The 26,183-nt window shown below is 36.4% G+C and overlaps 1 protein-coding gene across 1 annotated transcript; it reads right to left on the bottom strand.

Moving 5' to 3' along the window:
• Positions 1 to 15,903: 15,903 nt before the first annotated feature.
• On the bottom strand, positions 15,904 to 16,992 carry LOC118273491 (uncharacterized). Its single transcript, XM_035590483.2, has 2 exons — positions 16,826 to 16,992; positions 15,904 to 16,446 (listed from the first exon to the last, which is right to left on the bottom strand). Exons 1-2 carry the CDS (start codon positions 16,884 to 16,886, stop codon positions 15,965 to 15,967), a joined length of 543 nt encoding a protein of 180 aa, XP_035446376.2. The 5' UTR covers positions 16,887 to 16,992; the 3' UTR covers positions 15,904 to 15,964.
• Positions 16,993 to 26,183: the final 9,191 nt, after the last annotated feature.

Genomic DNA, 26,183 nt, shown 5'->3' with positions numbered 1-26,183 from the left:
ATTACCCATCATATTTCGTCACAAGCCTTGTACGTACGCTACACATTAAGCTATGCAATACCAGTATAAACTGACCTGTAGATTTGCGGAAAGACCATACAAAGTGAGACCATGATATACTGGTTTTGTATAGCTTGATTATGTAGCTGTGTGTACAAAGAAATATGGCTCCTGTTTCATACGATATTTTATTCACATTCGAATGTCATACAAGCTCGGCGCTTTTCCCATTGATTTATGTGTTTTCCTACGTGAAGATGTGTGTGTAAGATTTTGGAGTTTATCAGCTCTTCTCTTTGTTTTGGAAAATTGGGCTTTTTGATTGGGTTTTGGTTTTTAAAGTGGGTTGAAAGTCTGTATGTTGTGGTGGCCCAGAGGTTTAAGTAGGAGTGTAGTCATAACTTTAAACGATAACATGTTTTTTAATAGTATCTACAATTAGTATTACCTAGGTAATTTTAATGTAATTTAATCGTGTTCATTAAACTTTTATAGATGTTTCTTTGTTGTTGTTTTCTTGAACTGAATTTAAAAATTAGAAGAAGAGTGCTTGCTTGACACTGCACGGCCTCGCCAAAAAAGTTATCACTTTACAGGTTACTGGAGGCTTCTGCCTAGTCTTTGCAATCCCCGATTCCCCAACAACCCTTAAATTCCTAACCCCCAAAAGGCCGACAATGCACTTATAACGCCTCTAATGTTTCGAGTATCCATAGGCGGCGACGATTGCTTACCATCAGGTGATCCGTCTGCTCGTTTACCGACCTATACCATAATATAACAGTACACAATTGGCCATTTACTGGTGAAATCCCATATCTCCGTCTCCCTCACGTCTGCTCAAAAGTCACAAGGTTTTGTTGCTACCAAACGTTCAGTTATGAGCCTCAAAACTGAAGACATATGAGACGTCTACAAAGAATTTAATATCAAACGTTAGCCGTACATATCTTGTATCGATTCTGGGAAATTGCTGCAATTTTGAAGTCTAAAGAGAACGAAATAAGTTTTAAAATTACTTATTTCGATAGGACGAGTAATGATTTATTGTTAGATACTTTATCAAAAGTATATTTTTTTAGTTTCGTATCTAAAAATTTTCTGACATTATAAGAGTAATGTTGAGATGATTTATATCAGTGCGATTGAAGTCAAGTTTCTAGAATAAAATTAATCAACAAATATGGAAATTCATTGTAATATGCAATAAAATTAGATTTTTATATTATAATTAAGCTTCTGTCAGCGGCTTCACCCACTTTCCTATGAGATAAACATCATAACCATATCCTATCAAACCTACTCTGCGTGTATACCAAATTGCATCAAAATCCGTTGAGTAAGTAGTTTCAGCTTGATTGACGGACAAACATTCAAACAAACAAACATTCATAGTGTGATGCGGATGTTTGTCAAATTGTGTGTTGGTTTGTGTGTATAGTATTTGTTACTCAATCCCGTATGTGTAAATAAAACTCATAGACCATACCTCATTTGGTATTGTATGAGTCCGACTACAATGAATCCTACATACACCCTTAAAAATACTTTGACTGATTGCACGGTCAGTGTGGTGGCTGGTGAACTGGCTGCCGCGCAACGGGTAGCGGGTTCGATTTCCGCATGAAGCAACTCTTAGTGCGATCCACAAATTGTTGTTTCGGGTCGGTGTCATGTGTATGTGAACTTGCATATTTGTAAACGCACCCACGACACAGGAGAAAATATTAGTGTGGGGCAACGTTTCTTAAAAAAAATATCACCCAAGTCACTAACTCACAAGGCTTACCAATTCAACCACAATTCTTTATTGCTATCGTTTTTTTCTCGACAATTATTTCCAAGGCCTAAGTACATGCAAATCCTTGTATCTCACAAATGGTTTGGTGTATTTTATCGGGATTCGGGCAATAAATCTGGGGGTACTATGTACCCGTAAATCTGGAAGTTCCTGATTGGAGCCCCGAAGGTGCATTAGGATGAGATACCCGCACATTTGTTTGGTACCGACAAGGAGACTGATTAGAATCGCCTGTTTTGGTCCCCGCACTTCGGTACTGTGATAAACATGTCGTATTGAAAAAAGGAAGCTGGAGAGCTATTGATATTTGTTGGGTGGTTAGTAAGGCTGTTTTTTTAAGTGTACTTAATAGTTATATTCAAATTCATTTATTTGCAAGAAATACATATTTTACAAAGGAAGATCTTACAGCCTAAAAGTCATTGTATTCTGCCTGCAAGCAAGCGTACAAAATATTAACATTCCAAATTAATGTCACCATTATAAATTACATAATTACAATATTTGAGTTCATAATTATCATAGATGTCTACATTCTAGTCTTTTTGATAGTTTAAATCGTAGCTGGATACAGGAGAAAATACTAGTTTAGGGCAATTAATTTTTTTTTAAAGAAAGAACAAAAGTAAATTGAATTCATTAAAAAAACGATAAATAGCAGTCCGATTACATAGCTACCATTATTATTTTTCAAAATATAATGTTGTATGCATTTGATAAAAGAAATAGTAAACATAACACTATGAAAAACCCATCACATCACATACACCTATAAACTAGTTTACGCTACCAATTCTCATGTATATCAGTTCGAAAAACTTTTTTGGGCGCCATTCTTTCACAATTCTCTTTCTTTCTTTCGTTTCTTTCTTTCATTCCTTTCAAGGCCGGTGACAGGCCACTAATGGAACGATGCTTGGGTTCCGTACTGTACTTAAGGTCTAAAATGAAATAGTGGAAGCGCTTTTGTTTCGCTTTTTCTAAGTACATTGTTCGAAACTTTTTCTTTATTTGTACACAATATTAGGTGGTCGTTTATTTTGTTTAGTATCGTCGTGGCCCGGAGGTTTAAGACGTCCGCTTTTCATTCACGAGGGTGCGGGTTCGAAACCTACCAACGGGATATACCAATGTGTCTTTTTCCGAGTTATATGTACTTTGTTAGACACCACTAATGGTGAAGGAAAACGTCGTGAGGAAACCTGGGCTTATAATTCCTAATTACAAGTTTGAAACCGCATTGAGCAAGCGTGGTGATTAATTGTCAAACCTTCTCAGTGTGAGAAGATGCCTTCGGTCAGCAGTGGTCACTCATAGGCTGTTCATGTTGATTTTGTAGTGTTTTATTTTTGTTTTCAGGGTCTGTTCATAGTGGAGTTGATTGATTGTTGGGTTCAACTTCAATTCTGTCGTCGACTGAAATATAAATATAGCATCACGCCTTTTATTTCCCGGACAGGAATGTAAAGGTGGGCATTGCAAGGTAATTGTAGAATTCAAAAAGTTATTGAATTCTACTAAAACCTTTTGTTCAATAGTCACACTTTGGACTAAATAACTAAAGAGCCAGGGTTTCATAGAAACAAGATAAATCAAGCATTGTTTACATATAATCAATCCAACAAAGGATCAAAGTAAACCATTAGTCAAACTGTACTCAGTTCAAACTGCAGTTTGTGCACTGGTTACATTAAAAAAATAGTTCAAGTACTCATTCCTGAAAACTGCAACTGCAAGTCGGAGGCTTCAGTGTAAGATCTCCCGCCCTACAGTGCGCACGCTAGGCGGGATCGTAACGTGGCGTAACGCGTACGTAAACGTTTACGATTAGTACCGTTTTACGTGTTGTGCTGTGAATGAACCTACGTTATTGGATTTTGCATGTACGTACTTAAATTGGTATTGAGTTTGAGTAGTTTTTTTTTAGGTTTTAAGGAAGAATAGGAGGATAGAATAAGTTTTATAATTTTGTAAGTAAAAAAAGTCAAAGTCAAAGTTTTATATAGGCACTTTTGAAACGTTAAATTATATTGTCTGTAAGTGAAGCGGTTGTTTGTTTCAAAGTGTAATTTTGAATGGAGGAGTAAAAGCAAGAAACTCCATGGTTAAGTTTGAAGTTATCTAATGAACGATAAAAAGATTGCAATTATAACATGAAGTCGTTAATAAAATCGTGACGAGACAAGCGTGAAGTTATTTATGTATGTATACATAGCATAAAGTTAAGTTTTTTTTTCATATAAATGTGTTTATGCTATCTAAGTTTAAAAGAACACTATTATAAAATATTTTGAGGACAACTTCAGACCCAAAATATATTTGAGTACATTTAAATATTTTCGCAATTCCAAACTAAGAGTACTTGAAATACATTTATTTTTAAAAACTATAAAGATCAAAACCTAAAATATTCTTTCAAGTTCAGTTATTTTGAGACCTAAGTTAAGTGAGTTACTTTAACCTCAAACATTCATAATAACAAATATTTTCAGTATAAAAAAGTTTGTTGAATAATGTATTAAAATGTACGAATAATAGTTTTATGTGGGTGCTATAAAATTGAACAGTTTAGTTTTCATAGAAAGAAATAATTGATGAAAAAATAATAATCTGTATGCTAATTCACGTTTGCGCTAATCTCCAGAACTACCGGTTCCATTTGAATAATATATTTTTACGTTGGATAGTCCATTTAGCAATATTTTATTGGCTATATAACATTACGCTACGATCACTAGGAGCCGAGAAGAGCGCGGAAGTACCTAGTAATAATATATTATTCCGTTGCCATAGTTACGGGAAGACAGCGTAACTGAAATTCAGTCATCATCATCATCATTATATCAGCCACAAGATGTCCACTGCTGATCTTAGGCCTGCCCCAACAACTTCCAGATAGGCCGTTGGAAGCGACTTGCTTCCATTAAATTAAATAAATAACACCTCATAGATTCTTGATTGCTCTCGATTCTTAATTAATTTTAAACCGCTTGATATCAAACCAACTGCAATGTGTGCTAATCAAAATTTAATTAGAAAATATTAAATATTAATTTTGTTAAAATTGTATTTGTTAGGATAAATTTATATTGCTAGTTCTAATGGGGTTTATTTTTAGTACTTATACCGTTACATCAATTTTGTATATTATACCAGTAATGTAAAACAGGTTTCATCATTCATACTCATTGATGCAATCCAAGTCGACACAGAACTGACGGCTCAAGTTAACAGTGTGGTTTATCAGATACCCTGTCTGTACGTCTGTCTGTCTGTCCAATAACCCAATTACCAACGCCAATGTCCAATGATTGGCCCCAAGAGCCTCGTTCACACTTCCACTACCCTTCTGTATAGCAGGCCGAGGGTTTATGAGACTTTCATGGTAATTTCAACCTACATGAGTATTATTTTGTTTGAAAAAATAAGCATTTTTTGCGTCAGTACAACTGAGTTACGCAAAAAATATGTGTTACGTTAGTCTGATTTGGGACAATGTGAATTTATTTTTTGTTTAAAATAAAGGATACATATTACAACAAGCCCTCTAATGTAGAAAAAGCACTAAATTGTCACGATGATGATAATCATGGTGATTTTTTAGAGGTACCAAATATTTTTTATGATATAAGCCGGTATACGAGTAGAAACATCACCTGATGATAAGCAATCACCACCGCCCATGGACACCCAAAACACCAGAGGCGTTAGAAGTGCGTTGCCGGCCTTGGGGTTAGAAATTTAAGGGTGGTTGGGGCATCAGGGATTGTGAAGATTAGGAATTGGGCCTCAGGTAACCTCACTCATTAACGTTGTTTCACGTCGATTTTCTGTTGCGCCGGCCCATTCCTGCCGAAGCATGGCTCAGAAATGCTTGGTTCAGTACAGAAATCGAATAATTATGAGAACTTAAAACCATTTATTTACATATACAATACGTGATCCACGATATGATATTTTATTCATGAACATAATTAACTTCTTGTAACTGAATATTCATTGAAAATTGCTTTATAATAAATAAATGTTTTTCTCTTTTCAGAGTGTTGTTGCGGCGCCACTGAGCGAGCAGATTAAAACTTCGTAAGTGTTACTGTAAGAATTTTCATGAAAATAAAATGTTTTTTTTTTTTTAGGTTAAATATAATAACTGTCATTTTTTTAGATCTTCTAACGAATTCTTGGAACGTAACTTATTCATATTTTGACATAATATTACACACGGCGAACGCTAAAAAATTGTAAATCTATTTACGTCAGGTAGGTAATAAAAAAATATATGCCACTTATTTTTTGATATATTATAAAATAGCAATACTTAGATAAAACGAATCAAAGTTTAGAAATGGGAGCAAATACGTCATTTCTACGTATAAAACGTACCTATAAGTGACGTCACGCGATATTTCAAATCAATAAATCTCCGAAAGTATTTGATTCCGTAAGAAAATAAAAAATACGTGTCTAATATTTTAAAATAATCTACAAGACGAACATTAAAATAAAAATTGGTCATCTATTAACTATTCAATGATTTATGCCTAGTATAAATAAAAATCAACTAATCCATTCATAGAAAAAATAAAACCCCGCACAGCTCGGTACCACGTCATAGGGTAAATGCACCAATTGTTGTCATGTACCGTGGAATTGGCGCGCCACCGTGTCACACGTCAAACGTGATGTACGAGGCGAATAAAATATACGTAGAGGGCGTGACGGGAAAGGTGACGTCATTCGTCAATGGCCTGTCACTTTTTGCGGCCGATACCCTAGTCGTTCCATTTTCGAAATTGTTTTTTAAACTGAATTTCTGTTTTTCGTTCCTTGTTTTTGTTTTTTTTTTAAATGTACGTCTGGTATTTGAGTTATTGCTACTTTTTTACGGAGATTACATGTTTGACATTTATTTTGACAGTTTAATTTTTTAATACACGTTTGTAATTTTTAAGACTTGTGTGAGACTTTTAAGGCACTCGTGTGAGTGAGATTACCGAAGACCAAATTACTCCCCTTCCTAATCCCCAACGATCCCCAATCCTCAAATTTTTAACCCCCAAAAGGTCAGTAACGCACCTCTAACGCCTCTGGTGTTGTTGTATGTCCATGGGTAACGCCGATTGCTTACCATCAGGTAATGGTACTGGTCGTTTATCGACTCCATAAAAAAACTGACTATTCTTATTTTATAGTATTTAGTAGAAATTTTATAAGGTGCTATAGAACCTCCTAGGTTATTGCTATTGCTACGTTGGGCTGAGTTATAGGAATGACGTAACACTTTAATTGTCATTGGTACGGTACCTAACCTGTGTACAATACATGTGTAGTTAAAATCATATAATTTTTACATAAAAGACAAAATCAATCGCTACCTTATAATTACCAACAGATTGAAATAACATTATGGCCGTATCAATACATTAACCCTTGCTAGCTGCATGGGGTATAAATATCCCCAGACATAATAAAACGTTAGCCGACGACTTTAATCACGGTGATAAAATTTTTACAGATAAATTTACAGGCGTACTTTACGTGTGCCGTCGTCAAAATGGCTGTATGAAAAATTATTGTTTCACATTAATTATTAGGGGAGTTTTTACACAATTTTAATTATAAATTAGTCTCAACGCCCCAGGTGAAGCTTTTGCTCGGTTGCTGTTGTGATAAGAATTGTGTTATGTAGGTGTACGTATGTTTTGGGACATTTTATTTGTTTATGGTAATTAATTCGACAGTTCCATTGTCTCAGCCTACCCCCATGGGAGACAGGCGTGAGGTTATGTATGTATGTATTTTTTTATCTATAGCAATTTTATGTAAGTAATTCACATAAATATTATCAAGCGCTACTAGTTTCCATTCACAGTAGGACTCTTTCTCATGAGCAGCGTCGCGCAGCTTGTTATATGTTTAAAGTAAACTTTTAGCCTAAAGTTGGATAACAACCGGATTTTCTTTGTCTTTTTAGAAATTCTGAAAAGTATTTCCATACACTTCTGAAGCAACTTACACATCAAAATACGTATCGTAAAATAAACCAGTCACTGACAAAAAAAAAAACAAACAATTTTATAAGAAAAGCCCCGGCAAACTTTGTACCGTCTTAAACATTTTTTCTCACCTTTTAAACTCTTGCTGGACCACAAATAATTCAAGACAAAAATTTGCCAAATCGGTCCAGCCGAATTAACGAACAGCAATTGATTTATAGGTAATACAATTTAGCTACACACAATAAAATAACGACATTAAAACCAAATGAATCCCTTTTGATGTTCTATTAATGTAAGAAACAGACCCCCAGTTACCCCAAGTGGTCCTATGTCCCCGCTTACCCTAAGTTTTCGTCTTTCGATACTAAAGACCAACTACCGAAGTGGTGCAAGGGTTAATTTTATTACATTGCCCTAACGTAACTTTGTTCCCTCGTTAGTAAAACTTAATCTTATGTTTGCTAATTAATTTAATGTTGTATCTGTTTGTACCTATTTGTTGGTATCGGTTTTAGTATTTAGTGCTGAAGGAAGCATTCAGTGTGATTGTCAATTCAATCGCAAAGTTTGTCGATACGCTCCTTTTTAATATCCAAAACGTGACACTAAGCGTACTAACTTTATGTTAAAGTTGGTAAACTATTGTAAACCTCATCATCATTATCATCAACAACCAAAATCAAAGGTCTCACCTATTGTCAATGTACTCGGTAGTAAAAAGTCTATATTTAATTAAAAAAAGAAAACAAAAAGACAAAACCGAAGTCAAAATTAAAATGGCGGCATGTTTTCTATTGTGTTATAGATTAGTATAATCTCACCAGTGTACACAACCACGTTAACCAACCAGTCTCGTGTATACTTTATGGAAAAAAAACTAAAAATAACTCTATTAAACCGTTATGAAAGCATGGTTCAATTACCGCTGTATGGTTCCGTAGGGCTATTGGAAACGCAATCGGATATCAACTTTAATTCCACAAAAATAGAGTTTAACATCGTATAAATATGTTCGCTCAAAAAGGGGTACGTAATGAGTCACTTTAGTTTCAAATTGACGCCGGTAGGGGGCGCAATGGTAACCGTTCCCCCATTTGTTTTTAAAAATTGAACGAAAATTTTGATTGGGTTTTTTGATTAATTAGCCGAGAGATGATGTTTTTGTATGTTGTATGAGCACGCGGCGGTTGCAGGGTTAATTAGTAATTTAATTAATCGTAAACCTGGCAATATTTTGACGAGAATATAGCCTACTTATCCGAACTTGTTTTTACATAATTAATCACTTTCGTGTAATTAATAACAGGGTGTAGACTGACCCTGAGTCCCGATGTCTGGCAGTCGAGTTTAGACCATTTAATCATTAATTTTCTAATACTTCATTGAACCAAAGACCGGTGAAATACTACTAAACATTTCGAAACTACACTTTGGAAGAGGTGTTTGTTCCAAAGTGTAGCTTCACTGACAGACAGCCTGACGGCCAATTCCATTTGACGTTTCAAAAGTGCCTAATTTAGGATTCATTGAAACAAATGCCTTGATTGTGACTTTAAGTTTGACAACAGTATTCAATTGACAAAGAAGAAAAGATTGGCATGCGCACGAGACGATTTACATCAAAACACTATTAATAATAGGTAAAGCATTTCATGTAAAATAAAGTTTAAAAGAAAATCTCAAGAACTACTCCATAACATTCAAAAAGAAAAGAATGTGTATTCCATTTCCCCTAATCCTATTTCAATCATAATGGGTAGCACAACAAAAACAAAACGCAAATCAACGGCCCTTCTATTACTTTCGCTACAAACATGCACAAGCTAAACCCGTGTTGGGGTTCAACCAATCCAATCCTTCCATTAGCCAACATATTTACAAAGAGCAATGAAAACAATAAAGGTCCACTTAAAACCGACCCCTACAGAACTGTTCCACTTGTCCGTTTAAACCCGGAATAATATTTCGGAAATCTACATAAGATAAAACAAAATGTTCTTAACAATGATCCTGGATCGTATATTTCCTGTTAGACGGACGGATTCGACCGCAAAATTTTGAAATGGATCAATTTGCATGTTAACAGGGGGCTCGACAATGTGGTAATTGAATACCTAGGGGTGTTCTGCTTTCCAATGTAATCTATTCACTTGGTCTCGGCCTTTGAACGTTTTAAAAGCTATGCTATATGTATTTGGACACTGTCCATTCGCCCCAGGGTTAGGCTTAATACGCGTCGCTTGATCGCTATTGATTGACCATTTATATTTCTTTTTTTATAATGAATCTTTTATCTTCCTTATGAAGGGACAGCAAATTATTTAATACCAATAAAAATCTAATATCAGTAAGTTCTACCTGCTCAGTTCTAGATTGGACTAAAGACAAGGGTTTATCAGGGCCAGTTATCAAACGATATCTTTAAACGAAAGTGGTGGTTTTTAGTCAGTAAGAGTCTGACACTCCCTTGCCTGAATGCCAAGATGAGATAAGTCCCTGGATGATTTTATCCCCATAAAAAAGACCAGAGAGAATTGTATCATATGGAGATTTTTTCTCGCACAATCGAGTAAGGAACATCCATCCTCACAGACTATTTAAGCCACTACAATTATAATCGCAATTTACGTATGTATAAATGTTAATATTAACAATAGATTTAGGGAAACGTTTCACGAAGCTTATCGTACATGAATAATGTTGGAATTGCCAATAGTGTATTTGCTATAAGTAGGACAAATACAGGATTCTGTGTTCACCATACAAAATAATCTGCTTTAGTCGGTATTTATTCGTTGAGTGCGATTATTTGCTATTGTAATTGTAGGTTCTGTATTATTCATAACTAGGAGCCAATGGAGGACTAAGTGGGAGGCTTTTGTTCAACAGTGGACGTCTCTCGGCTGATGATGATGATGATGAGGCGCCAATTTATAGCCATGGAACACTTTATTTATTCTCTTCATATTGGATAGGTTTTTATATAAAGACTGAACGCAAACGCAACGTCACGCCTTATATCCCAGAAGGGGTAGGCAGAGGTGTACAATACGGCATGTAATGCCGCTATACAATATAAATCCACTTTTCACCATTTGTTTTTATAAGTCCTAACCTATTGCCATATAGGTACTGGGCACAATTCCAGACTCCGTGCTACCACTGAGAAATTTTCGAAAAGCCGAAAAATCCCAGTAATACTTTACCCGACTCGGGAATCGAACCTGAGACCCCTTGTCCAGCAGTCGCACTTGCGACCACTCGACCAACGAGGCAGTAAAAAAAAGGTTTTTCAAAAATTTCTCAGTGGTAGCACGAAGTCTGGATATGTGCCCGGTATATGGCACTTCTGCTTACCCCTTCGGGGACTAAAGGTGTAAAGTTATAGAAGTACATAGTTTTTGGGTTTGGAACCGACTGAGGCCTAACCAGATTTGATTTGTATTTTTTTTTACAGCATGCAAAGTTACTTTTAACAATTAATTTTACGCTATCATAACAAGAGCAAAAAACGGGTCCCACCATTTCTAAACACCTACTATATAATCAATGTGAAAACACGTAAACTCAAAATATACTTCTCCAAGTTTGGACGTGTCGAGGAATGTTCACAAGCTGCGCCCTGATTTATTGGCGCTCACAGACGTTAGGGGGGAGGGGGAGACTTGGACTTGTAGGGGAAGCTAGCTGGAATTCATAATAAGAAAGTATTTTCTGACCACGGATGTGTTTGAAGGTTGAGAGTGGGAGTTCTGGTGAACCAGACCGCTGTGAGGTCTAGTTCTGGTTAAATGTTGATATAGGTAATGTAGATTTACTAGAAGACTAATGTATCTGATTAACCAACAAACCTATTTATACAGAAGGCAATCTTTCTAAGGAGATTCCTTTTTTTATAGAAGTAGTCTTTCAGATCGTTAGTACATGAACATAGTAAGTTTTACCATTTGTGTTGCGCATTGCAAAGTCTCTGCATTGTTTTCCCATATAATGTACAATTATTGATTAAAAAAATGTATCAGAGAATTTGTTAATATGTATTTTTTTAAATACCTAACGAATGGAGTTTCTCGCTCGTTTTTTCTATTCGATGCTACACTTGGAATGAGCACCTAGCTTCACTGACGGATAGACTATTATTTATATATTTAATTGTTGATATTCCAAAAGTTTAATTGGAATAAATGATTTGACTTTGAAGGTAAAATCTCAAGCTTTGTTCATATTCTTATCATCTAATTATGAATAGGTTGACAATCTAATATTAATGCAGAAATGTCATGAGGAGTATTTACATACTTTTTTTTACTAGGTATATAGATAATTAATCAGAGGGCTTACTACACGTTCAGCACTCTGATTGGTTGGTTTATTCAAGCCGGCCGAAAATTTAACTTAATAAGGGATGAAATAGGAGTTGAAAGATAGTCAACCACGCAAGCAAAGCCGTGGACTACAGCTAGTACTCACATAATACAGAACTTTTTAACTACTCGTATTTTCAACAGTCTTGAACAAATCGCCGTGCAATATCTCTACATACATAAACTAGATAGAGGTGTGAAATCCTACCACGTACAGTCTCTATGGTAGAGTATAAAAGTCAGAACGTAGTCGTATGTAGAGGGGTCGAGTCGCATAATTCTCTCTTGGAGACAAACTATTCCTGTTTAAGGGGAAGCCAGAATTTGGTTTTTGAGGTTTTATTTATTTATTTTTGTTTATATGTACCTTTATTTCAGGCATAGTTGGTTCATATACAATACAATACACAAATAATATAAAATGACAATATCGAAATAAAACAAAATACTATAGATAATAAACAAATACTTAAAATATAACTTATAATTCAGTGTGCAAGCATGTCCAAAGTTCAAACAAAATTTTTCAGTTAATGTAAATTCTCAAAATAATTTTCATACCAGAAAGGGTAGATGTTACAGTAGCCGCTTACAGTTAACAAATATTATAAATAACAAATTGAAAATGGCTAAAAATTGTGATTTATGCTTTGTTAATTAAAAGTTTTGTATTATGCTTCTTGATCACCGAAATGACATTCATAATGTAATTAGAAAAGAAGTAAACGGTGAAATCAAACTTTAATCAAACGTTGTAACGTCCCGATTTTTATCCCCGAAGGGCTAGGCAGAGGTGCACATTACGGCACGTAATACCGCTATAGAATGTTCACCCATTTTTCACCATTTGTGTTATAAGTCCCATGTAATAGGGGGTGAGCCTATTGCCATATACTGGACACAATTCCAAACTCCGTGCTACTACTACTGAGAAATTTTCGAAAAACCGAAACAAGACCAGTAATACTTTGCCCGACCCGGGAATCGAACTCCATGTCCGGCAGTCGCATTTACGACCACTCGACAAACAAGGCAGTCTTTAATCAAAATGTGGGTTAAATAAAGAATTTTAGCACATTTAAACTATTCCTTGACAAGGGCCTGTGTGGGTTAACTAATTTCATTACATACTCACCTAACCCGTCAACAAATCCCTCCATCTAATATTAATTAGATTTCTGCAAAGTTATCCAGACAATTACCGTAGTAAATGCTAATAATCGCAGGTAAACCTAAGTTTAAGATGTATTGTATTATTTTATTCATAGGTAAAGAGCCATTCTTCCATTCTCCAGTTTAACTTTATTTGCTTATAATTATCGTTACTATTTTTATTTTGACTTTACTGACCGACTGACTCTACACATTGTCTAGAAAACTTCATTATTCAACTTCACGCCTTTTATCCTAGAGGTAAGCAGAGGGGCACATTACGGCACATACTGCCGCTATACAATGTATATATACAACACCCACTTTTCACCATTTGTGTTTTAAGTCCCATGTAATAGAGGGTAAGCCTGTTGCCATATACTGGGCACAATTCTAGACTCCGTGCTACTACTGAGAAATTTTCGAAAAACCGAAAATAGTTCAGTAATACTTTGCCCGAATCAAACCCGAGACCCCTTGTTCGGCAGTCGCAATTGCGACCACTCAACTAACGAGGCAGTCAAAAAAACCTGCAATAATTAAATTATTACATGTCGCAAGTAACTTTGATTAACACAGACGGACTATTATTGTATCCACGATAGCCCAGTAGGGCTGATGCCCGATCCGGAGCTTTGGACAACGTAACAGTTACGAATAATACATTATTGTGTTGTCAAAATATAGTTTCTAAAACTGTAACCAATTTAAACGGCATTAGGCTTAATCTGATTGATTTAATGCTTATTTGCCGACAGTTTTGGCGATTGCATCGACGTTCAAAAGTGACATTTGACGTTCAAAAGTGCTTCTATTTGAAATAAATAATTTTGACTTTGACTTTTGACTTTGCATCGCGTTAGATTATTTTTTAAATTTCATTTCTATCTATGTGTGCAAATCTTTATTTAAGAATAATTTTAATTTTTTAAGTTAATTCCTTTTTTTTCTTTATTTTTTCTTGTATTTTTTATTGAATTTGGTTTTTGGTTCATTTGTTTTATTTTGTCTTGGTTATCATAACTATGTATAATTTTGCAAGTATGTTAATATTGTTTTGTTTGTATGTGTTTTATTTTATTTTCACATTTTATTTTATTTTTTCTTATTAACTGAGAACAGTGTCACCATTATGTTGTCCTACAGTGCATGTTGTGACACCTTAAAATGTTGTGCATTTAAATTAATTATTATGTAAGTGTTTAGATGTAAGTCCTAATGTAACAACTACTGGTTGTCCCAATAAATAAATAAACAAATATGAGTTTTTTTTAAACCAAGATGTAGAACACGAGGTCTTTCGCTCATAATCCGAAGTTGTGACAATTGTAACCACTGTAGCAAGTTCTGTTTAGTATTTAATTTGATATTTTGGGTACAGAGGGAAGTCTGCTCTCATCCACGCATCCCAGGGGCGTGCTCAATCATTGCCCCGCAGACCTTTACTCATTTACATTTAAATTAATTGTATTTCATTTTAATATTACAGTTATGCTAGCTAATATAATTAAATTAAATGTTTTAAAGATGTCTCTTCTTTCGTATTCATAGGAGGTTACTATTGTGAATTATTATTTTAGACTTGGGACGTGTAATTTATTGAGTGTCCCATAAGATCTGCTCTTGGTAAGAACATTAACTTAAAGATCACAATGGTAAAGACTGGTTGCAAGTGAGACTGCCGGGCAAGGGGTCTCGGGTTCAATTCCCGGGTCGGGAGAAGTATTACTGGGCCTTTTTCGGTTTTTCGAAAATTTCTCAGTGGTAGCACGGAGTCTGGAAATGTGCCCGGTATATGGCAATAGGCTCACCACCTATTACATGGGACTTACAATAGAAATTGTGAAAAGTGGGTGTACACAGTGGCATTACGTTCCATATTGTGCACCTCTGCCTACCCCTTCGGGGATTAAAGGCGTGACGATATGTATGTATGTATGTATGTATCACAATGGTCTCCCTACGTCATCAACAAAATTACTTTAGAATATGGCCGAAACAAAAATGTCTGATCACTGAGTCCTTGTCGATTACATGGTACTGTCACGATACGTTAAACGAACGAACGAACCAGCCCTAAGGCTCAGGATCCTAGAGGGTCTAGATAATCTTTCAGCATAATATGCTGATATAGGAACTGACAGTAACGGAACTAATTGTGTATGACAGTGAAATATTGAAGGCTTAAGGGATTCGTAAGTTATGTGGGTACCCGAAATATTCCACGTCGGAGAAACGTATTTACTAACCAAAGTTTCGTATTTTTTCTTAGTAAACGATCGGAACACCAGAGACTTCACATATTAAACTGGTTAATTTATTGATCCGCGGTTCAGACAAAGAACCTATTATTGAAATATTTTTTTATTGTTGCTGGTTTTAGTGCTGCTGATAAGTCAGAGTTCCGAATATCCAACCTGCCCTTTGATTACGCCATAATTTTCGGAAAGTGCTTCTTCCCCCAACGATGACACAAAATCCAGTTTTCTACATGTACACACATGATGTATATAGTGTTGTAAGTGTACAATTGGACCACGATGTATTCTCACTTACCTAATAGGAAAATTATTAAAAATAAATAGGATATGGTGTACGCATTTATTTGAAAGGATTTTTGTGTATGTATGTTACAAGCATCAGAACGCCTAGCGACCGGGCTCCTCTGTTGTGGCGGGAGGTTCTTCGTTCCCTCCTCCTGTATTACCATCGCCGTCGCCTGCTGCTGCCGTCGTTGCATCACCGCCTTCGTTGCCCGTCGTCGTTGCATCAGCGCCGGCGTCGGTAGAATTGGTATCGGTAGAATTACTGATGTCAGTAGAATTGGTGTCGGTAGAATTAGTGTCGGTACAGTTGGCGTCGGTGACATTTTCAAATGCAAAATCGGTAGTAGTCTCAGTATCCATGTCGATTTCATTAAATTCATGATAATCGGAAGGTGCTGCTCTTACTGAGAATATGCAAGTGGAAACACATTCGTATTCGTCTTTGAACATGTTTATATTAGGTAGACAACCCCGCCACATGCCCACTTCACACCTCGATCCTGGTTTCCAGTAGTACATGACGGGCTTAGGTGGCATTCCACAGTCATCCCATTTGAAGTTGGCGAAGCATTGTGCAGGTGGTACTACAAGTAAAGAAATTTACAATCAGACTAGTTACTTGGTAAATAGGAGAGAAGGTAAAGATTAATTTAGTACAGAGGCAGCAACCATTGCCATTGATGGGTTACTGAACTGATGAATGGATACAACAAATATCTAGCTTTTTTAAATATCATACATTTAAATTTCTGGATTGAAAAGTTGCAGTCAAAGCAAAGTAATATAATTCTAATACATATTAAATGATCATCAGCATTAAAAGATCAACTGAATAACTCTTCCCTGAAAAGAGTTTACTTTAATCTCTACACTTTGCAGACCGATTGGGATGAAAATTGAGGATGCCCATCGCTAGGTTGTACCAGTGAACCCAGAAACAAGAAATGAAGAATTAAATCTTACTTGTGTTGACGAAGCCGATGTAACAAAAGACCAGGCATATAAATACTACGACAGTCGCCATGACAGTACCGCGCCAAAATGAGAATATTAAAAAAATCTCATTACTTATATCGCCTGTTAATTGTTTCGCGCCCGAATGAACATTAATGTAAATTAATGCGTTATGTCATTTCCTTGGAAAGTAAATTTAACAGATTTTTTCATTGCATTTGTTACTTAGCTTAGACTACCTCGTTGGTCGAGTGGTTGCAAGTGCGACTGCCGGACAAGGAGTCTCGGGTTTGATTCGCGGGTGGGGCAAAGTATTGCTGGGCCGTTTACGGCTTTTTGAAAATTTCTCAGTTGTAGCACGGAGTCAGGCCCACCCCTATTACATGGGACTAATTACACAAATAGTGAAAAGTGGGTGTACATTGTACAGTGGCACTACGTGCCGTAATGTGCACCTCTGCCTACCCCTTTGAGGATAAAAGGCATGGCGATAAGACGACGATGGTTGCTTAGCATCGGCTGATGAATTTAATGGCATTTGTAATCACTGATAAACGAGGCAGTACGACAATAAAACAGTATTTATGGCTGAGCACGTGTTTTCCAATAATTGTTATCGATTATATTAGTGTTACACAATAATTTACACATGTAGGTCTTGGTACCTTGATCCGGAGCTGCGGACTGCCTAGCGGGTTTACCGGGGCTCCGGCTCGAAAAGCAGGAGTAGGAATAGGGTGGTTTTTAATCAGTAAGAGTCTGATACTTCCTCTCGCCTCACCCAAGACCGGAGAAGATACTGGATGATTTTCCCCCTTTAAAAAAGGTCTTGGTACCTACGTTTAACAGACTTTAAATAACGAAGTAGGCTCTCAGTTCGACCTGCATGCATGTATGTTTGTCCGTGATTATCTCGCGACTGGCTGAACCGATCTTCAGAAAAGTATTTGTTACACTTAGGAGCAGGTTTTTGTATATTCACCAACTGCAAAAAGAAGGTTACAGTCGGTTTTTCTACACGTTTGCTAATTGCGTAAATATTTTTAATCGATAAATGAATCAGGGATCCCAATAATATAATAGATCCTAATTCCCAGTGTTGTCAACTATACTGCCAGTGTCGAGTGGTGACGGCAGATTAATAAACCGTCAAACTGTAAACTAAACTCCTATAGTTATTACGTATTCCATTGAAATGTCATCCATAATATTCCTGAAATGTGGTGTAAAAGTGGCTCAAAATGGAAAAAGAATAAATTATTATAGTTGTGTCGAACGTTTCAAGCAACGCCTATAATTATGCGTCTATGTCAGTTTTGTCAGTGCCATATTCTCTTTTTAAAGTTTCAAGGTGTGGTCCCAATGCACGCGTTCTCTAATAAAAGCAAAAATATGTACTTGATCGACTAGGTTGAGAAACTAAAAATATGAATTGGGATTCGTGTCATAAAATGCGAATAAAATAAGTTTGTGTGTCATCATCTGCATCTTACGCTTTATTCACTCTTTTATTAATTGTTTTTTTTTATGTGGCGAAAATCATCCAATGACTTCTCCCGCCCTGGGTAAGGCGAGAGGAGTGTCAGACTCTTACTGACTAAAAACCACCCCGTTTCTACCCCTGCTTTTCGAGCCGGAGCCTCTGTAAATCCGCTAAGTAGTTCACAGCTCCGGATTAATTGTAGTTAAGAGTACAAGGAAAGGCATAGCGAAAAAAGAGTTGGTTGAAATTGTTGATTTTTTAAACAAAGGTAAAAATTTCAACTGAAGACCATGCAAAACCATTGCTGACTGCAATATTATTTGAGTCAAAGACGTTAAGTATTACTGACAAATAATTACTGCCTGTAATCAATGACCACATTAGGATTTTCTCCTGTGTCGTGGGTGCGTTTACAAACATATAATTTTACATACACATGACACGCAGACTCGGAACAACAATTTATGGATCACACACAGAGGTGTACCGAGCGAGAATTGGACCCGCGACACGTTGCACGGCAACCAGTTATTCAGCCACCGCGCCAACTGTACAGTTAAACTAACTGCCCGCTGCCAATGTAACCCTACCCTTACAAGTTAAAGTCAACATAAGTAGGTATTAAGTTGTCACAGCCGTCTGTTGAAGTAAGACCAGCATATTGCATGCACATGCACGGTGGATAAAAAATGTATTTTTACGCCTATTGTTACGAGTTTAAAACCATATTTCCCCTTTTTTGAAGGGGGAAAAATCATCCGATTAATTCTTACGCCTTGGGCGAGACAAGAGGGAGTGTCAGACTCTCACTGACTAAAAACCACCCCGTTCCTACTCCTGTTTTCGAGCTAAAACCCGCTAGGTAGTCCGCAGGTCCGGATTAGGCATCAGTCCTACTGGGCCCCATATGTGGTAGTCTGATGGCTCTATGAGTCGCGGTGGTATGTGGGTATGAATTATGCTAACAGAAATTGTATTACTAAATGAAATTGTAAATCTGGCCTTAACTTTTTTTTTAATGAAACACGCAGGGAAACGAGCAGACGTATCACCTGATGGTTAGCAATCGCTGCTACCCATGGACACTTGAAACAGAGAGGCGTTACAAGTGCGTTGCCGGCTTTTTGGGGGTTAGGAATTTAAGGGATCGGGAATTGGGGATTGGGAAGGTTGGGAAGGGAGGAATTGGGCCTCCTTCCCAATCTATATCATTATCCCAATCTGCAGCATAATAGTAATATAATTATGTATTTCAGGTGAATAAAAGTATTGTTTTAGGCATCTAGGTGGATAGATACCTACTACACATTTTTCGAATCCATCAAAAGAAAAACAAAGTAAAAAAACGTGAACCAACACGTTTCTGTAAAAGCATAGCATTGTTTTTCACTAAACCGATTTGCTATCGGTTCATGTGAAAAGCATTTTACTAGAGCCAAATATATTGTTTTTGATAGATTTTTTTAGGTCTATCACGGTGTACCTGAAAGGAATGTATGACAATGGGCTCGTCCTTAATTACAGGGTTAAACATAACTAGCGAAAAGTGGTTAGGTATAAAATTTATTTAGGTAGGTATAATTATTTTTTTCTCTTTCTTAAGCGGGGAATATCATCCAATGACTTTTCTCGGATTGGGCGAGACGAAAGGGATTGTCAGACTTACTGACTAAAAACCCCCCGTTCCTCCTGCTTTTCGAGTTACCGCTAGTTGCTAGCGGTAGCTCGAAAAGCAGCACTTAGGAGGCTCACCGCCGCTTGGCGAGCAGTAAGCATATGGCTCGCATACAGGAAGCGGGTGCTTCAACTACGACTAAAGAGGACCGCGCGCTGGCCACCCACCGTCAGCTTTTTGTATTGACGTTATGAAATAATATCATACGACATACGATTTAAAGTTCAAATTTAAATGACAAGTTAATTTACTTGTCGCTTGGTTTTGAGCGGTACTCGTTAAGTGCGTTATGTCCTATAATATCCAATCGATAAAAACTACAACATAATAAAGAGTTTACGTCAAAATATACATTACTAAAAGATATTTCACAGAGAAGAGTACTTTGATGAGCTGCCAGAAGAGTACATAGTGTGTCTACGTAGCGGTGAAACAATATGGCGGATTCAGTGACGTCACACACAAGTGCTTGAGCTAATGAGAGGTAAGCTGACAAAGCGATGTCACACAAAACTCTGCGACTGTTTACAAACGAGTCACTTGTCTGGAATACTAGAATGTTTTGAGATTTAAGTATGGTACTGAGTTTCTTTACATCGTAGCGTGCCTTTTATTTTCGAATAAATTAATTAAACCATAAACTAACTTCCATACATGTGTTTAACCGCATGTTTGTATGTTTTTAAACGCACCGACGACACAGGAGAAAACTACGACTGGGGCGAAGATTAAAAAAAAATACTTATTTTGGGGAGATTGGCGAGTATTTGTTACTATTTTACACAAAAACTACTGAATGTTGTACACAGAACAATAACGTGGGTAAAGCTGTTGACAGTTTCAATTAAAAATTTCTCTAACCAGGGGGCTTACTCTTGACTCCAATTCTGATCGATCGACATTGCTATTGCGAAATTTCGTACTCTTGATTTACAACACTAGCACCCATTGCATCTGTATTGCGTGGATATTGAATGAACTAAATGATATTGAGTTTGGCTTTATATTCCGTACTCTGAATGCTATTTTAATAGTTAGGGGTTGTATAGTTTTGACATTGAATAATTTTTGAGATTTTATTGGATTGAAATTGCATTGACCTGGGAATCAGTACAGATCAGAGTAATCAGGACCTCGTACATCCATCCACTAAGTCTACAAAGCAACAAAAATATACATTTAAGTACTCAATATCGACAATAGCACACCAATTTCACTAGTTTTCAGTACTTTGCCAAGTTTGAAATGTACAAAAAGTGTAATTTGCGACCTGCCAAACCACATAGCCATTGCTAGCAGCTGTTGCTACGGCAATTCTTTTGTACGGCTGTACTAGTGTATTAAACTTCTGTATTAAGTTTCTAGAACTTTCTAGAGTAATCGAGAGAGGGTGGGACTTGTATCGATACCATTTTATGCGCGGCTTTTTGTGGATTTTTAGTGGGTGTTTTTGATCTGATGACGTAGTATATAATGGTGAGCGAAAACTGAAAAACATAATAGTTAAACTTACATTGTCTTTTACTTCTTATATAAAGCTGAAGTGTTTGTTTGTTTGTTTGAACGCGCTAATCCCCGGAAGTACTGTTCCGATTTAAAATAATTGTTTTTGGGTTGGATAGTGCATTTATCGAGGAACGTTATATGTTGTAAAACATTACGCTACAGTCAATAGGAGCCGAGCAGCGAAAATAACTTGTGAAGTATACAATACATATTATTTTGATCATGAGAATTGTGAATCACAAATAACACCAAGAAAAATCGTTTGCATACAAGATTTTCATAAAATTTTCCAACAGACCTAAAGTAAAATACAAACAATTTGTTCGAATAAATTTCGAGAGTGATGTTCAAGAACACAGGTAGTTGTATTAAATCCTAGATCTTGAAATCCGCTTAACTGAACATCCCGGCCGCACCGCAATGGCCAGTCATTAAACACTAAATTCCTTCTGAACTATTGTGGCCATGAGTTTGCAAAATATGTTTTGGTATAAGCAAAAGTGGGAGGAAGAAAATGTGCAATTCAAATGTGGTTGAATCTGAACCAAATTGACATAGGTGTAAGGAATTGAGATCCGAGTATTTTTATTCTAACCACTGTCTTATGCCTCGCCTCCAATGGCCTATTGATTCTATAGGAAAACAAACAATGTATACGAAAACAGATTGTGGCGTCACATGACATATGACATAATATGACAGATGACAGAAATCGCAAATAAACGATCAACGAGTAAATCAACGGATGACGTCATAAATCCTATATCGCACATATGAACTTTACATGCGAATAAACATGGATAGAAAATCCCAACGAATGAGAGTAGGACAGAAAACCCGCCAGGCACGATCTCCTCACCTGGTCAGAGGATCCTCCTTTTCTTAGAGAATTTTAGTCACTGTTCCTTAAAAACCAATTTTCATTAAGAGACGACATTTTTGTATATATTTATTTTACACTTTATGTACATTATACAAAGGTGGACTTAATGTCAATTTGGGATTCTCTAACAGTCAACCTTAGGATGATGCAGTATGCAGCGTTTAGTAAGAAGTTTCACAAAAAAAAAAACAGTTGAAACTCCTCAAAACCATGTCCCTCAATTCTGTAATTGAGAGTCTCCATGTGCAAGGCCTCCCTCGCCACAGCGAGACCCTTTGAGCCGGTCTCTCGGATGCACTGAATACCCACTACCCACCTTGAAACTCCTTAAAACGCTCTCATAGCAAAGCTCTAAGTAATAAACTTTGAGTAAAAGGCATTTCTCTGCTGTGTTTTGAGAACCGAAACTCTCTGCTTGCTAAATTTTATCGTATTTAAGTTAGAGTAGTATTTATAAAATATGTACGTAAAATAATAGTTTTTTTTTTTTGTTTTAGTTTTGTAGGCAGTTTTGAAGTAATGAACTTTGCTCATATAATATTAATTTTTTTCGTTAGTTTGTTTTGTTGATTTTGATTCTTACTTACGAATTATTTTGTAATTACAATGTTTTGCTGAAAACTTAGTGCTCTATGTGCTTAAATATTTAATGAAATACATTTAATGTATTCTAAGTTCCATATGTTTTCGTTCCTTTTTGTTCGCCAGGGGAGTATACAGAGATGTCGTTGTAACATATTACTTTTAATTTTCCAAAACTGAAAATCTCAATTAATCTGATTCAGAAATCGAATCCAAGAACTTGTGCGAGGCGAGAGAACTCAGACTCTTACTGACTAAAAACCACTCCGTTCCTACTCCTGCTTTTCGAGACGGATCCCCGGTAACCTTCTAGGTAGTCCGCAGTTCCGGGGTCTAACCAGTCTGGTTTCATAAAAAAAGTATTATAATTCTGTTGTTTTTTTATTTACTAAAGTTATAACAAAGTATTCCCGAAACGCAACATTGATTGCCTAATACTGAAGATAGGTGCGATCCAAGACCGGTTTGGTGACAATACCCAATTTATAACAAACTGACGTATCTTAAGCTTTGTCATATGTATGGGATATGACGTGATAACTGATAAGTAATTTGAAAATTGATATTAGATTTCATCCGTAAATATAAACAATACATTCTTCATCCAATGTAATAATTATACCTATTGTCAAATAAAGTAACTGTCAAAACTTTTAATCGATGGTCTGATAAAGACAAAGAGATTTTTAGATTCATACCATTGAGCTTTTAAGAACTAGAGTTTAGTATATTCTAACCCAGCAGCCAGATATGGAAATTACCTATATTATATTAACAGTAACATGTCCTATAACAACGTCTCATATATAAAAAAGGTAAAATGTATAAAAAATATGGCATTCTTCCTAAATTATTATTTTTTACACTTCCATATGAAAAAACTGCTATGAAAATAGTTTATGCGCTGTTATGTAAGAATTGTTCGTATGAGTATTTATGGACCAATTAAAAAAATCTTTTTTGTTTCCGAAGCTGAGAATAAACCTAACCCTTACCGGGTTAGGTATATACTAACTTAACCTAAATTCTAAACAAGAGAACGCAACTAGACAACCAAGAATAAAGAATTCACACATAAATCGCCATATTTATCTATGTCCAATAAAAATGCGCGTGTCAGTAATTCCATTTGAAAATAAAAAGGTTTTGTTTTGTGAACCCAACCCTTAGGCCGGCCAGGTAACGGTCGACCGATTTTGTATTAAAATGCGTTAATTTGCTTAACATTTTGGTTCCACCCCGTTTTTTACCTACAAATTGTTTGTAGGTAGTTTATTAGGGATGCTAATAGCTGTTATTAGACGTGACTGATGTTTTAATGGGCCTATAAGACCCCGTGTAGATACTCGCGTTTTGGTTTTGTGATTTTTATTTGGTTTCGGTTCGTTTTTGTGGTTTAGAGAAAAGCTTTTTTAGTGACTTGAAGATTAATAGGTTTTTTTTAAACGTTGCCCCACACTAGGATTTTCTCCTGAGTCGTGGGTGCTTCTACACACTTACAAGTTCACATACACATGACACTTAGACCCGAAACAACAATTTGTGGATCACACAAAGAGTCGAGAGCGCTGCATCTGGTCACCCAGCTACCGTACCAACCGAGCAGTTGTATGAAACATTATGTAGTATATTAGGTGAGAAAATGGAATATATTTTTTTATGGAACGAGTAAACGAGGAGACGTATCACCTGATGGTAAGCAATCGCCGCCGCCCATGGACACTTGAAACACCAGAGGCGTTACAAGTGCGTTGCCAGCATTTTGGGGGTTAGGAATTTAAGGGTTGTTGGGGAATCGGGGATTGGGAAGGGGGAATCGGGCCTCCGGTAACCTCACTCACACAACGAAATACAACGCAAGCGTTGTTTTACGTCGGTTTTCGGTGAGGCCGTGGTATCACTCCGGTCGAGCCGGCCCATTCGTGCCGAAGCATGGCTCTCCCACACTTTTTATACACAAAATTGTGTGTAGGTCGTATTTCCTACAATGTAAAACTTTTCTTACTCAAGGGATTAACAGACATTAAGGGCAAGATTCTAAACTTGGCTTAACCTTTGCAACTTCTCAACCAATGGAGATAAAAATATTTCTATAAAGGTTTCAATGCCAATAAGAAGTAATGAATTGTGACGATGGTAAATTGTTGATATGTGGCCTTTTCTGAGTCACCTCGTGCAAAATACCTGTACGTCAGGCCTCGAAATGAGCGACTTGTAAATTAAATATGTGCCCCGTTTTACCATAAAAGATTTTTGCATTTGTTATTTAAAAGACTTGCTTTAGGTAACTGTTTTCTATCTCTTTCTCTTTCTCATTCTCATTCTCATTCTCATTCTCATTCTCGTTCTCGTTCTCGTTCTCTTTCTCTTTCTCTTTCTCTTTCTCTTTCTCTTTCTCTTTCTCTTTCGCTTTCTCTTTCTCTTTCTCTTTCTCTTTCTCTTTCTCTTTCTCTTTCTCTTTCTCTTTCTCTTTCTCTTTCTGTTTCTGTTTCTGTTTCTGTTTCTCTTTCTCTTTCTCTTTCTCTTTCTCTTTCTCTTTCTCTTTCTCTTTCTCTTTCTCTTTCTCTTTCTCTTTCTCTTTCTCTTTCTCTTTCTCTTTCTCTTTCTCTTTCTCTTTCTCTTTCTCTTTATCAATCTCTTTATCAATCTCTTTCTCTTTTTGTCACTGAAAGCCGGGTTTCCACCCGGGTGACCGAATGACAACTTAGGATAATGTTGAAAATGTTGGAATTTTTTATAACTTACTTACATAATAATTTTAATACTCGTTTTTATCAAACTCTTCTAAATTTTTATGAACACTTAAAATAAGCGACAGGCATTACAAGTGCGTTGTCGGCCTTTTGGTTGTTAAGAATTTAAGGGTGGTTGGGGAATCGAGGATTAGGAAGAGGGTGATTGGGTTTCCGCTAACCTCACTCACACAACACAAGCGTTGTTTCACGTCAATTTTCTGCAAGGCCGTGGTATCACTCCAGTCGAGCCGGCCCAATGGTGCCATAGCATGGCTCTCCCAAACTTAAGTTAATAACTTTCGTCAGACATACTAAATAAATAATTATGTTATCGGCTTACTCACGTAACTGTTTGACGAGGAACTCGACTAGTTCCAAGCTATGCTAGAGGCTCATTTTCATGAGCAGCATTCTGCGACACACGAATAAATTTAATTGTAAATTTTCTTTCTTTGCAACACCAGTATGTTTATATAAAACATCACGGTGGAAGGGTCTATAAA

Source organism: Spodoptera frugiperda, chromosome 1 (assembly GCF_023101765.2).
Source record: "Spodoptera frugiperda isolate SF20-4 chromosome 1, AGI-APGP_CSIRO_Sfru_2.0, whole genome shotgun sequence".
Classification (NCBI taxonomy): Eukaryota; Metazoa; Arthropoda; class Insecta; order Lepidoptera; family Noctuidae; genus Spodoptera; species Spodoptera frugiperda.
This window is presented reverse-complemented; position numbering and strand designations above follow the sequence as displayed.

Excerpts from the sequence above, each read along its gene's own strand:
- LOC118273491 (XM_035590483.2), bottom strand. The coding sequence starts at position 16,886 with ATGGCGACTGTCGTAGTATTTATATGCCTGGTCTTTTGTTACATCGGC. Across the intron at positions 16,447-16,825 it reads CATCGGCTTCGTCAACACAA|TACCACCTGCACAATGCTTC; the intron begins GTAAGATTTAAT and ends CTTTACTTGTAG.